The 14,129-nt window shown below is 38.7% G+C and overlaps 1 protein-coding gene across 1 annotated transcript in view; it reads right to left on the bottom strand.

The window, feature by feature from the left end:
- The window catches only part of Mrc1 (mannose receptor, C type 1), a 93,144-nt gene that overhangs the window by 61,375 nt on the left and 17,640 nt on the right, over positions 1 to 14,129 (bottom strand). The window contains exons 3-5 of the mRNA XM_005386959.2: positions 13,190 to 13,363; positions 9,264 to 9,428; positions 69 to 182 (exon numbers count right to left, since the gene is read on the bottom strand). Coding sequence (XP_005387016.1) covers positions 69 to 182; positions 9,264 to 9,428; positions 13,190 to 13,363 — 453 coding nt within the window. The remainder of the gene's footprint in view (positions 1 to 68; positions 183 to 9,263; positions 9,429 to 13,189; positions 13,364 to 14,129) is intronic.

Consider the following 14,129-nt stretch of genomic DNA (forward strand, 5'->3'; position numbering starts at 1 on the left):
AGAGTTTTCCATCGTATCCAGGTGAATAAAACTTGGGTGAAGTTAATCATAGACAGGCTTAGCCTTACCTGGCAACCAGTTCAAGTACCGGAATGGACTGCCGCCACTCCACTGCCAACCACTGTTAAAGCTCAGACTGTTAAGTCCGATCCAGAGTCCTGAAGTCAAGGAACTGGTCAATCCTATAGTTTAAGAAACAAAACAAAACTGGCATTCAGAAAGGGCAGTAGAATGAAACTCAGAATTAAGGGCTTAAATTTACCTGTAATTGAGGGAAGTACTAATCATCACGCCCAATATGTCTCCTTGATTTTCTTAGTAATCTAAAGCAAGGACACTATCATCTCCATTGACAGGCAAAGAAACTGAGGCAGAGAGTAGACAGTAGTAAGACTCTTGTTATGATTTTGACCTAGATCTAAGTGTTTCAACCCGTCATCTTGAAATGCTTTCTCAATGACAGTGCAAATGAGCATCTAATCTAAGTACACCTGTGTTTAACTATCATTAAATAATGGCGTGTTTACTTCATTTGAGAGTAAAAATAAGATTTATATGAAAGCCAAATTTTTCTGTGGTGGAAAACTTTAATAAACATTTGAAGCTGCCATGTTCATCAGTTATTACCTTAACTTCATAATTCAGAATTTAAGATGTTTTATGATTTTTAAATCAATTTTTCTTCTTTCTTAAAATGATGGCTCAATGTAGAACACTAATTGTTTATGTTAATATGAGCAGTGCTTTACTTAGGCAGATAATAAATCATAATTGCAATGCTTCAAGCTGTGCCAGGCCTGATACAGAGGACTGTTACACAGAGCAAAAGTCAGAAGCAACACGGACCTCCCAGTGTGAAAAGCTTACCTCTTATTACCTGTATTCTTTTAAAGACCACAGTTAGGAATTCTTGCTCTCTCTAAATTCTTATAATTAATTAAGAACAATTATTTTTCTTAAAAAATACTCCTTATATTAATAAAATACCAACCTCAAGGATGTGTTTATGTTGGTATAGAAATGACTGAGTTTATGACTATTGTTATCTGTAGGATAGATTCACCCAATCAATTCTTTCAGCAGTAAGAGTTACCAATTATTGATCATTGACAATATTGAGTGCACTGCATTTATTGACTTAATCCTGATAAACTATGAGTTAGGAATCATGTCCATTTTGTAGGTGAGAATACTGAGCTTAAATAACACAGCAGAGCTGAAACTTGAGCCCAGGTGCATATGATACCAAACTCGGACTCCATATTTCTGATACATCCAAAGTCGCTCTGATGGATTGCAAAGCCACTAAAGTCCTTACCATTTCCTATTAGCTTGCATATACACATATTCAGGTCACCTGTTGAAATGAATGAAAGGGGCATTGGGACTTCTTGCCTAAAATCCAGTCTCACATTTATTGTATCCAGTTCTGTAAGACAGCCTGTGATCTGTGTGCTCGCCTAGGGCCTGTTCCCCACCTGGCAGGGAGGATATTTGTAAAGAGAAAGCCTCTTGAACATACTGATTAGGTGGGTATTGATTAGGGAGGTTGAGGCTTAACAAACTAAAATGACCTCAATACCAGATGGATGTGTGATTTATTTAAATAAAGTCATGAGGGGCTGGGGATTTAGCTCAGCGGCAAAAGTGCCTGCCTGGCAAGCGCAGGGTCATGAGTTCGGTTCCCGGTACTGGAGAAAAACCAAAAAAAAAAAAAAAAGAAAGAAAGAAATTTTAAAAAAATAAATAAAGTCATGAAAGGCAAATAGAACAAAATTAAATGCTGACTTGTCAAAATCAATAACACTGAATTCAAATCCACTTATTTTTTATCAAGAGTACTAGAAAAAAGTTTAAGAGGTAGCGCAGCTCTCTCACTTTCATGCTTTATGTACTTTCGGAGATTTCTAGTCCAATTCCTTTGTTCCACAGATGAGAACAGGGGCTGAACAATTTATAGAGAGAAAAACAGTATTATCACACCAGGATCAGAACCCAAGGTTCAATTTAGTTTTTCCAGGGGATATTAATCCTTATTGAAACTAAATTTGCCTGTGGCTTATTTCTAAAATACATTTTCTGCACAGTTTTAAACAGTAGAGCACACTTAAGGAAAGAGGGCTGAACTAGACAGATAACATCTAAGGCATATCTTTGCTTCCCAAAAATAGCCGACTCCAACGCTCATCCCAGAACATTAGAATTTTACCCCCCAAATATAGAAATATTTGTTATAAGGCTTTGCCAAGGATATGACATTATCAATATAGGAACTTTGTTTTGTGTTAAATAGGAGATTAGCTTTATCAAGCATGGCCACATTCACTTCAAAAAATACAACTCCATATAAGGAATGCAAACATTATGTACTGAAAATATGTACAAAAAAAGAAAAGGAAGAGGATTGAGGGATGGGTGGAGCAGAGAGGGAGGAAGACAACAAGGATGAAAAGAGGAACTAAGATGTGTTATTTACAAGTACTGACATCCCACAAGGAATGTAAACATTGTATACCACACTAGTGGACTAATACATTAAAATTTTTAAAAAATGAATTCATCTAAATTAAAACAATTTCATTGCTATTCATGTCATCAATTATTTTTATTTCTTTATTTCACACAATTATGAAAATTATTTTGAGTATCATATTACTATTTTTCCCTCTTTAAGGTAAAGAAACCAACTAAGGGTGTTCTTCTACCTCATTACACATGAGGTGTCAAGAGGAGACCCCTGTCTGCAGACTGTACCACAGAAATAGTCTCAAACCAGTTTTATACTGATGACATTCTTTATGTTCATAGTTACTCTATTACTTTTCATTGAATATTGGATGATTTTCACAAATCCTTTCTAGTTATACTAACTTGAATAGTACTTCTCTCTATACCTTCAGGGGGATGTACCAGATGAAGTACTCCTAAAAACAGCATTTCAAATATATGTTAAATGAAAGTATTCTCAAAATTAACTACTCTGGGATCTTAGAAAAAAAATGTACAAGTTAAGAAAATAGCATAACAGCAAGAGAAATCAACAGAGTGAAAAGACAACCTCCAGTGTCGGAAAAAAATTTTGCAGGTGTTCCTCAGACAAAGGATTACTATCTAGAATATATAAAGAACTCAAAAAAATCAGAGCTCCCCCCCCACTAATTTAAAGACTCAATCCAAAAATGGGCATCTGAGATGAATACATATTTCTCAGATGAAGAAGTACAAATAGCAAATAAATATATGAAAAAACGTTCAGCATCACTGGTCATTTGAGAAATGCAAATTAAAACAGTGCTGAGATTCCATCTGAACCCAGAAAGAATGGCTATTATCAAGAAATCAATAAGTAATAAATGCTGATGGGTCTGTAGGGAAAAAAGAACACTTTTCCACCTTTGGACAGAGTGTAGACTGGTGTAACCACTGTGGAAATCAGTGTGGCGATTCCTCAAAACACCAGTTCTAGAGGTTCCATTTGATCCAGCTATTCCCTTTCTTGGTAACTTTCCACAAGAATTAAAAGCATCATACTACACTTTATATGTCCATCCACGTTGCACACACATTTCTGAGTAAATGGATGCACCTTGAGACCACATTCCTAAGTGAAATAAATCACACACACACACACACACACACACACACACACACACACAAATAAATCATTGTTTCTCTGGTGTGAGAAACTCAAAGTGTAAATAAGGACCAAAATGTATAATAGGTATTGTGAAATAGGAAGAAAATGTTCAAATGTAGAAGGGAGTAAGGGAGGGGAAAATGAAGGAAAGTAAAAAAATAAGCAGGAAAAAATGGAAACAAAGCTTCATAAATGGGGAGAGGAGGAGGGGTTGAAAGGAGGGTAGGGGAATGGGAAAAAAAGAAACAGTTATATCATATACAGGTGCTAATTCTCTATGATAAATGTGATCATTATGTATATCTAAAATGTATCAATAAAATCTGATCAAAAAAAGAAAACAGACATAAGTCAGTTTCAAAACTATAAAAAATACACTAATTAAAGAAGAACTAAAGTATATTTTACCTACACCTGCTTAGCTAAATTACTGAATGGCCTTATAAAAAATGATTATACCTCTTCTCCCGTTATTATTACTTAAAAACAGGGTTTCACTGGGTCACTAAGTTGCCCAAGATGGGCTCAAATTTACAATCCTCCTGCCTCAGCCTCCCAGAATGCCAGAATTACAAGCATACAACACCACATCCAGCTGATTATAGCTCTTTAAGTGAAGTATCTATCCTTTGGTATGCTTCATCAGTTCTAGGTACTTCTAAGCTGGTTTTGAATAATTAACACTTCTTAAAATGGGGCCTGAATATAGTATGTGCTCAGTAAGTATAAATGGTTGCTGTCATTATAATTATTGTCATCATTTTTATTAGCTGCATGTAGAATGTGAGCAAAGGGTATGATTTAGAAACAAAGTTCAAGCTTTGTATCAAAAGCACCCCTTAAAGAGCTGAAGAGTATTTGCCTACTCAGCCTGAGGTCCTAAATTCCAGCCCAACTCCACCATACCACAAATAGGCAGTGTTTAAAGTCCCTGCGAGTCATTGTTATGGTTGAGTCTACATGTTCCCCACAGTCTCATGCGGTCCTAGGGCTTTTTCAGAAGTGGCTGGGTCTCTAGGGTGTGATTGATTGTTCATGTAATGCTGGGATTGAGGGTGCTGAGATTAAGGGAGGGTGATTTATCAGTCCACTCATTGGATTGGCACCGCCCTATTCCCAGTAGCCTGGGCACAACATAAGGGACAGAAAGAGGCTTGTCTCTCTCTTCTCTTGCTTGCTTCTGCTGCCTTCTGCCACCATGAACTGTTTCTCCTCTGTGATTCTCTTCTGCCAATCCACCCTGCCTTGGAGCCAGCCAATTACGGACTGAAACCGCTACAAGCTGTGAGCCAAATAAAACCTTCCTTCTTTAACTTTGGGTGTCGGGTATTTTGTCTCAGCAAGGAGAGAAAAGTAACTAAGACAGTCATCCACAATTTCTCTCTCTAATACTCATCTATAATTTTACAAAAAGCCACACGAACATTCTTTAGTGAGATCCTACAAAGTGTGTGTGCATGTCCTAAATTTTTAAGTTTTCAATCTTTTTGCATGAATTGTTGTATGCCAGCTTGTGGACTTAGCTATGATAGGATATATATTAGTGAACAGTATCAGATATTTTTATTTTTATTTCTGTACAGAGATTCAGTTTGTCTTCTACTCAGTTCCTAAGAAAACTGGTAAAAATACTGAGGGTAACAAGAAAACTTTCACTTCCTGCAAATGCATACAGTAGTTATAAAACAGATTCAAGGTTTGAGGATTAAATATGGTCCTGACCTTTTGACTTAGAGAAAGGCAGAAACAGAAGTGAGGATGATATGACGGCTGTGAGTGATGTGCTGAAATGTCTTGCCCTGCAGACCCTACCAGATCATTTTGCCAGTTTGGAACACACTTCCTGAAGCTAGGTGTCAATATATAAATTAAGTTTACTGAGCAAGTGAGACACAGGCAGGTGAAACAGAAAACAACTGAACTCCACTTCAGCTATCATCGGGATGCAAAGTATTAAGACAGTTTCCTTTCTTCTTCCTGGTCTGACAGCTCATCTATAAAATGTGGATAAGAATATTTATTTACAGGGTTGGTGGGGGCTTCAAATATAAAGTCTGGTGTTTGGCACACAGCCGCTGCTCAGTAAATGACAGTGCATTTAACCTCAGAATCATCAAAATGATTTACACATTTTAAAAAAGTATTTACATCTCAAAATCCACAATAAGCTTTACTTTGCGCGTGTGTGTGTGCACACATGCATGTGTGTGTGTTAATAGATTTGAACCCAGAGCTTTGTGCCTGTTATGCAAGTACTGAGATAAATCCCCAGCCTTGATCTTAATTATTTTAAAAGTCTAAATATCCGTGGCTTTTCATTTTAACAGCGTATTTCCAAACAGAGCGGGATTACAAACACCCACTCATACCAGTTTTCTAGATTCTTCCTCAATCTTTCCCAATTAATATCAAATGTTGCAAATACTTTTAGCAAAAAAGGAATGTCTTTCCTCTGTTTTATCTTTTGCATTTCCTGTCAGGCTTTTTTTTTTCTTATTGCAGGATATTTTTGACTTACAGAAAGGCGGGCAGTGCTCCAAATCTCTTTAGAAAATTCGCTCTTATCCAGATTGTAGTTAAAATGTGCTGACTGAAATCTCAGAGGCTTGAATAAGATTCAAGTGAGCAACTGAGGTGAACTCAGCCCTGAAGGCCCAGGGACATTTTGGCTCCCCCAGGAGACACACTAATGATGCTCTAATGAGTCCAACCAGGCAGAGTCGCTGTCTGGGCAGTGGGAGGAAAGACTAAAAAGCTATCTATGTTCTGTGCCCTGGCTTCCGGACAGCTAGAACAAAGGTGAAAATTGAAAAAGTCAAGAAAACACAATCCAGATTTCAAAAGAGAACAGGTGCGAGTGCAGCCATTTCAACCTTGAGATGTGTCTCTCCACTGCGTGTAAATGTGCACAGATGACCCGAGCATTGCCTTGAATCACCTCTTTCTGTTCCTTCATCATCTACATGAATTTATGTTCATCTCTTTCCTTGCCCTCTCTGTCTCTGTATTTTTATTCCTGCTTGTAAATATCAATCGCTCAGATATTTGTCCTGGTATTAGAAAGGTCCCAAAGACCAGCACAAAACAGAGTAACTGAGCAGAGGCAGAATTTCTTCCTTCAACTCTAAGTGTACGCGCACACACTGTGAGGTCACATTATTTTTCCACGCTCTGTCCACTTAAGGACAAGCTAAAGGAGAAATGGGTTGCAGCTGGTAAAGAGTGCATCCCCCAGACAGCTGGGAAAATGCCAGTTCAGAGAAGGCAGGCAGGAGGGAGGGCACGCCGTGGTCCTCATGTTGGTGCATGCACAATATCCCTTTAATACATCTGGCCACTGAGGCAAGGAAGCCCCCAGTAGTGTCCCTAAAGCTGCCCACCCAATTTCAGACAGGGGACCCAGACAGTCTGGATCCACAGTGTGTGCCCGTGACCCCTGCTTCCTGTATCAGTGGCTGGGTAACAGGTACTGTCACAGCCTTATGCCAGTATGGTCCCTCAACCTTCTGCACCAGAATCGCCTAAGAGGTGGATAAAACATAGCCCTGGGAAACAGCTGCTGATCCGAAATCTCTTCACTGGCCTCTTCACTCCAGCAAAGTTCCGAGATGATGAATGAGCAACTGGTCCTTTAAGAGCTGCACCACTTAACAGTGGTCTTGCCATAAACTGTCCTGTTGTCCAAACGTTAGGCTCAATTCCTAAATAATTATTTTATATTTAGCTGCAGCATCATTTGTCTGTCAGCAAACATTCACTGAGACTCTTTTTCTTGGAAGATTCTATGTGAGTCTTCCTTCTCCCCAGGGGCAGGGGCACAGGACATCACAGGACACAGGAACATCACGGGATGTTCGTCATTGTCAGCCTCACTATTCCGTTCCTCACACAGAGCTCATTGCTTCCTGCGTGGCATTTGTACTTACTCGTCTGCTTTCTTGTTTATATGTTTTCTCCACTGCTCTTTAAGCTCTATGTGGACAGAATGGGGTCAATTTTGGGTCCCCAGGAGCTAACACAGTGCCCGGCACACCTGAGAGTTTGTTAAATGAATGAAGAAACAAAAAAATGTAATGCATGTATAGATATTCCTCACCTAATAACCTGTTTAACAACTGTCTGAACGTATGACCTGCCACTCAGAATTATGACCTGTCTAATTTCTACATTTCTGTACATCTTTATAGCACCTCAAAGTCTTTTTTGATACAGAACATCTTGTTTACACAGTGCTTTAATTTTTGCTGATTTACTATACAATACAGCACTGTAGTTTTATGTTCTGTTGTACATTATAGTACTACATGGAAGAGTTATGCAAATAAAAGCAAAGTCATCAAGTTGGAGTTTGACCATTTCTTTCCTTTGACCATGTCTTTGTTCTAAATATCGTAATGTACATGCTAGGCACAATTCCTGATTTAGGGATGAATTTCATGATGGAATCACAGGAATGAAACTCAGTCATTAAACAAGGAGTTTCTGTATTCTTGTAGGAGAAATGAGACATGTATGGGAGTAGCTGTTATAAAGCTGCTAAACAGATAAGGGAAATGGAAGGAATTATTTTTCCAGTGTATAAAATTTGGAGAGTCCCACATTTTTTAATGGCATAGAAAAAGATAAGGCAGTGAGAAATACGAGACATCGATGTTATCTATGGAGAACATAAGACTTCTCTTGTGAAGAGGACAAAATGCATGAAGTAGTAGTAAGTAGGGGCTGGGGATGTAGTGCAGTGGTGGAGCGCTTGCCTAGCATGCACAAGGTGCTGAGTTCAATCCCCAGTACCACCAAAAAAAGAGTAATAAGTAAACCACTGATAGCCTCTAGGTGTTAGCCATTTGACAGGAAATGAAAGGCCACTAAAGATAAACAAGGCATCCACAGGGTCAGTGACATGTTAATAATAGTGTCAGGCTGAAATGGGGGGAGGAAATTCTGAAAGTGGTCGACAAGATGTGGTTCTCCCCACACTCATTTCTCGTTGTGAATTCTGCCTCCCCAAGATTGATTTTTTTAGAAGCTAAAGCAGATCCTCTCTTCTCAAGCAAACATTACCTTTTCTAATCTTTCTAATCTGACAACAGATGTTTAAGCACATTGTGGAAAGGCTATTGATAAGATGTGAAAAATGATGGGGTCTAAAAATTGAGGAGACAAGAGATAAAGAGGACTCAGGATTTCAGAGCAGTTCTTGATTTGTCTTTGCTGGCCGGACCAGTACTTCGGTTAATCATCTCCAACTCTATGGTGTTAAAGAAAGACCTCTGACTTCCAGTGAGACCTGGCTAGTGACTACTTGACCAGAATGTGCCACTGCTTGTGTCCAAGAACAATATCATTCATCAGTTATGGCCAATAAATCCTCCGGGTCCTTTGTAGCACGGGCTCTTGGGACAGTCACAACCAAAAGAACAAAGTCGGCGCAGGAAATGAGACCTACTTCCCATCGCCGGGGTCAGTTTCAGAGTGAAGATTTGTCTATCATCTGCACCATCTGCTCAGGGAACATCTCTACCATGATGCGTAGAATCACTGGCGCTGCCTACTTTTAAGTTAAATTAGGTAGAAATAATATAATCCTGATCTTGCTTACAACTTGGCTTCCTTGGCATCATGTTACCTGTTAAGTATGTCTGCTCATGAATCTCTGTGATGCTCAGGAGCTCAGCGTCTTGCTGTTGGCAGCTCCTCCTCGCCTGTTGCCATGTCAGCGCAGATTTGGCGTTGATCTGGTAAAGGATGCTCGTCAGTGGGTCCTTCGTCCATAATCTTCCACTGCCCTCAACTGCAAAAAATGTCACGTGGCAATCATTGCGTTAAGTATCGGAAACACCTCCGGGGAACAGTATTTATTAAGTCATCCCAACAGCACAATTGCTCCAACCACTGTGTTTCTACTTCTTCCCTTTTTTCTTTTTCTCTCAATTATTTTTAAAGCCACTTGGATTTTATTCACTCTTGAAATAAGTGGGGTGTTCAAAGTATCAGCCTCACTCTATCTCTTTAAAAAATATATATACTGCAGGCATGTGTTCATAAAAAATTAAAACTGAAAAAAACATATATCAACTAATAGATACATTTAAAAAAAGGAGTCTTTATCTCCCTTGGATCAAGTTGGGAAATAAGGCAAATATAAAGATAAAAAGGAGATTGGCCCAACTTTTTTTTTAATACTGAGGATTGAACCCAAGGCCTTGAGACTGAGCTATGTTCCCAAGCCATTTTTGTTTTTATTTTGAGACAGGTTCTCCCTAAATCACTAGGTTGCTCAGGCTGGGTTCGAACTTGCAATCCTCCTGTCTCAGCCTCCCAAGTAGCTGAGATAACAAGTGTGCACCACAGTGCCCAGCTCAACATTCTTAATCTGCAGATAAAGTTGGGAATGGTGAGAGCATACAATGCCCAATATATTCTATAAACTTTGTGTGCTCTGTGAAAGACCCCTGGTAGTAAGGTAATAAATAGTATTTACAGCCATTTATATGCAAGATGTTTGAGAAGTCAGTAAAGAAGTGAGATCTTTTCGTATGTTTCATATTGTGAAAATTTCCCATTTTTAATAATATAAAATTCTATGCACAAGTCATGGAAGAAATCATCTCTCCATTTATTTGAAAGGAAGAGAGAAAGGATTATGTAATTTCTCAAATTCCCTGAGAAGTACTGAACTGGCTGAGAAGTTCAGAGTTCTCCGTAAGCATCTAGCCCAAGCTGCTGGGCTTCCTAACTTGGAACTCAATTGTGTTTTGCATCTGATGACCACAGAACTTTATGTCTACACGGACCACACCCTGCGATAGGAAATTTGTGGTCTATGGTGCGTCAAAAAGGAAGAAAACTACATTAGAATTTGATTCTGACAATAGCATAAATATTTACAATTTTTTTGTATCTAGGATGCTCGGGATCAAACCACACTAGGCAACCAATCTACATTCCTAGGCCTAAAATAATTATAGAGTCCCTATATGTTCACATAAAAATGAATTTCAATTAGTAATGTTAATCTTAAATTATATCTGAGGCCTTATAAGTGTGATGTCAATGTGATTGAGATCATCCACATGAGACTTATTTGGGGTACATTTGAAGTTGAAGATGGTTGAAGCAAATATTTTTAGAAATTCAGAAGTTTGGTTTATAATATGGTAGGAAATTATAAGAGATGAATAAAAGTATTATTTTCTCCAGAAATAGAGAAAAGGGGTATAAATAAACAAAGATGAAAACTCAATAGATTCTTCCTTTAAAGAAAATATATGTTTTACATTGTAAATCAAGGAATTAAAACATCTCTCTCTCTGAATGTGTAAGTTTGCTGACTATATAACATCAGCCCAAGGGTTCAAGCTTCCCCCATAAACACCACACTCATGGTGAAAGCTAAAGTTGCAAGCTATAGGAAATTGAAAGCAGAGTCTTTTCCTCTTCCTGTTCTCATGATATTTTAAAGGTCTAAATAGAAGGAAAACATCACAATAAACAAACCAAAGGACAACGATGAGCATATATTCAGGGTCAATAAACTAGTACATTGCTTTCCTCTATTGAACCTACAAGTTTTAGGCTACTATAGAATAAAATCTTCTTTTGAAAGGAACATAAAACGAAAGAGATTGTGAAATTACCAAGCCCTTTTGGCATGAAATTTGTAAATTATGCTTTAAATTTAACTGTGAAATCAAACAATGCTTTCATTTTTTACACTTGTTTTACATTTAACAGAGAAAAGTACATAATTTGGTTTTGACGAACTAACTTAGAAGTAATAACATTAAAAATTACTCTGCTGACTATAGAAATGTATAATAATAAACAATACATAAATAGGTAAGGGAATACAGGTTAAAAATTATTCTACAGAATATACTCAGGATATTGCTTCAATATATACTGTTCACCCCTTTGGAGGAAAAATGGTCCTGGACCACCCAGGTTGTGAGTTTTGTGATTAGTAGTTCACCCTCTGTCGTCCACATTCCATTCGTTACATCACACATCCACCCAACATTTCTTTTGTCAATATCCTTTAAATGGGGGATGCTGTATTCAAACTTAAGAAATACAAGCTCTACGCTTCAATCACTAAACAAGTACCATTTTATCTTTTAAATTTATAAAGTCAGGGAAAGGTTCTACTATTTTTTCAGACAAAAAGATTTCTCATGCAAAAACTAGACATCTATAAACTTTCCACTGGAATCAAATCTCTAAATGTGGACAGAAAAGCGGCATGCCCCCATCAGGACCAGAGAGGAGTGCCATAGTAAGCCAAAGGCCTGTCATCTTTACAGGCATTTATCCAGAGCAGAGGGCTTAAAGAAGACAATTACCATGGCCAGTGGGACTAAGAAATCAAATTTAGCTTTAGTGGAATAATTAGGGGTGATGAATCCCAAGAGATAAAGAAAGTTCTTAGCAGCTTGGCTTCAGTTTGACAAATGAAGGTATTTTTGTCCTGGCATATGCATTTCTGTGTGGAGTTGTGGTGACAAAACTTAGTAGTAAGTGATGCTACTGAGACCATCCTGAACCACACTGCGTGCCCAGCCCTGGCCCCTGCCCCTCTGCAAGAACAGAGTTCTGGGTGATGCCAGGAAACTGGAGCTGCTCTGATCTCATCTGAAGCAGCAAGTTAAAGAGGTCAGAGGGTAAGAAGTTTAGGAAATGAGAAACTAGCAGCGGAAGGATACGTGTGATGGGGTAAGCGAAGCAAAGAATTCACCCTTTCCTCTTTCTTCAGCGCAGATCTGCCTCCCAGCACGGAGGCCCGCCTCCACCCCACCTAAAACCAGCTGTGCTGTCTCTTTACTTGTTCTTAACCAACACTTTGCCAGCTGTGATGCCCCTAACATAACTTTATTTTTGCATTATTGCAATAACACTCAAACTTTTATTTCTAAAAGACCTGCTTGCATATAAATTACCCAATTCTATGGATTCATAACTGTGCTAAATTAAATGATGCCCTTTCTAGATTAAGCTTAAGAAGGACACGATTCATACCATTTTCACCCTGAGGAGTCCTTTTCAACATATTGTCACAGTGCAGGAGCCTGCTTGTGTCCCTCTCCCAACAAACCATACTGATGGCATCATCTAAATTCTGGTTTCCATCTGCGGTTTGATAAAGTTAAACACAGTAGGGGATTACAGGAACGGTGTACCCATCTCCAGCATGGAGTATAATATTGCGTCATATATAATATGCTGATAGTCTTAGAAAATGACTGATAATTGCTAAAAATGGAAGGGGCCATTCGATACAGGGACAGTTCGGGTACAGTCTAACATTAGCAAGAGCTAAATACACATCAAAGAGCCCAGGACCGAGAAAAGTCTGTGTTCTAGTCTTTGGCCAACATGAATCATCTTGTCCATTGTAAAATGGGAACAATGATATGTGTAAAGAGTAATGGCAGAATATAGCAGGTTAATGCATGTGAATAACTTTGGGAGGAAAACAGTCTGGATAAACACAGGTCTTCTCACCTCCTAGCCAAAGCGAATGCATCAGATGTCTTTTGTTAAGTGGTTACTTACATTTCACAGGACAAAATCCAAACAGCTTATCAGAGTCATAGTCTGTGGTGGTCCCGCACCAGAGCCATCCATCCGACCGGCCAGCACTTGTGCAGTCTGCGTACCACTTGTTTTCAAACTTGAACGGGAATGCACAGGGGGCTCCATTTGCATTGCCCAGCAGCGTGTACATGACTATGGGAACAATGATAAGCACAGTGGTAATTCTTAACACTGAATTTCCTGTAAGAAGTCTATTGCAAGAACTGGACTTGCTCTTTTAACCATACTTAGTGTAGCTAAGCAGGAGAGACCCCTCTTCCCTTCATCCGCTGTTCCATTCTGTGGCGGGACCCCTCCAGGAGATGACATAGGCACTACATTTCCACTTCTGTTGGAACAGATTTTCCTCCTTCCTCTTACAGAATAATAATAGTCACTTCTAGTGACACCAGCGTTAACTTCTGCATTTCCTCCAAAACAGAGGAAAGGCCATCCTTCCTCTTGGTTGAAACCATAGCATTACTGAAGCATTAGCTTGAAAATAACTTTAAAGCTAGGTAGCCCAGGTGACATTTAACCTCCTTCCAATCTTTTCTCGTTCATCCAGTGTCTGTAACAGAGATTGTGAGAAAGGGTAGGAATGTTGGCTGGTTCTCTAATTGATACCATGAAATGAAACCACTCAAAACCACCAAAACCATGAGATATTATCTACCATTGACACTTGTCTTCTTAAAATCTGAATTCAAAAAGATTAAATGCAAAGATGCAAAGTTCTGCACTCAGCTAGAAAGGAACATTAAAATAAATATGCAGTCACTAGGGTTTTTACCCTTTGGGGAGGGGGTGTTCAGGGAACTGAACCCAGAGCCTTCACATTCAGCTGTATCTCCTGATATTAATTAATTAATTAATTAATTAATTTATATTTTGAGCAGGCTCTTAAAAATTTGCCAGA

The sequence above is a fragment of the Chinchilla lanigera genome, unplaced genomic scaffold (genome assembly GCF_000276665.1).
Source record: "Chinchilla lanigera isolate Chin_1 unplaced genomic scaffold, ChiLan1.0 scaffold00028, whole genome shotgun sequence".
NCBI classification, from domain to species: Eukaryota; Metazoa; Chordata; class Mammalia; order Rodentia; family Chinchillidae; genus Chinchilla; species Chinchilla lanigera.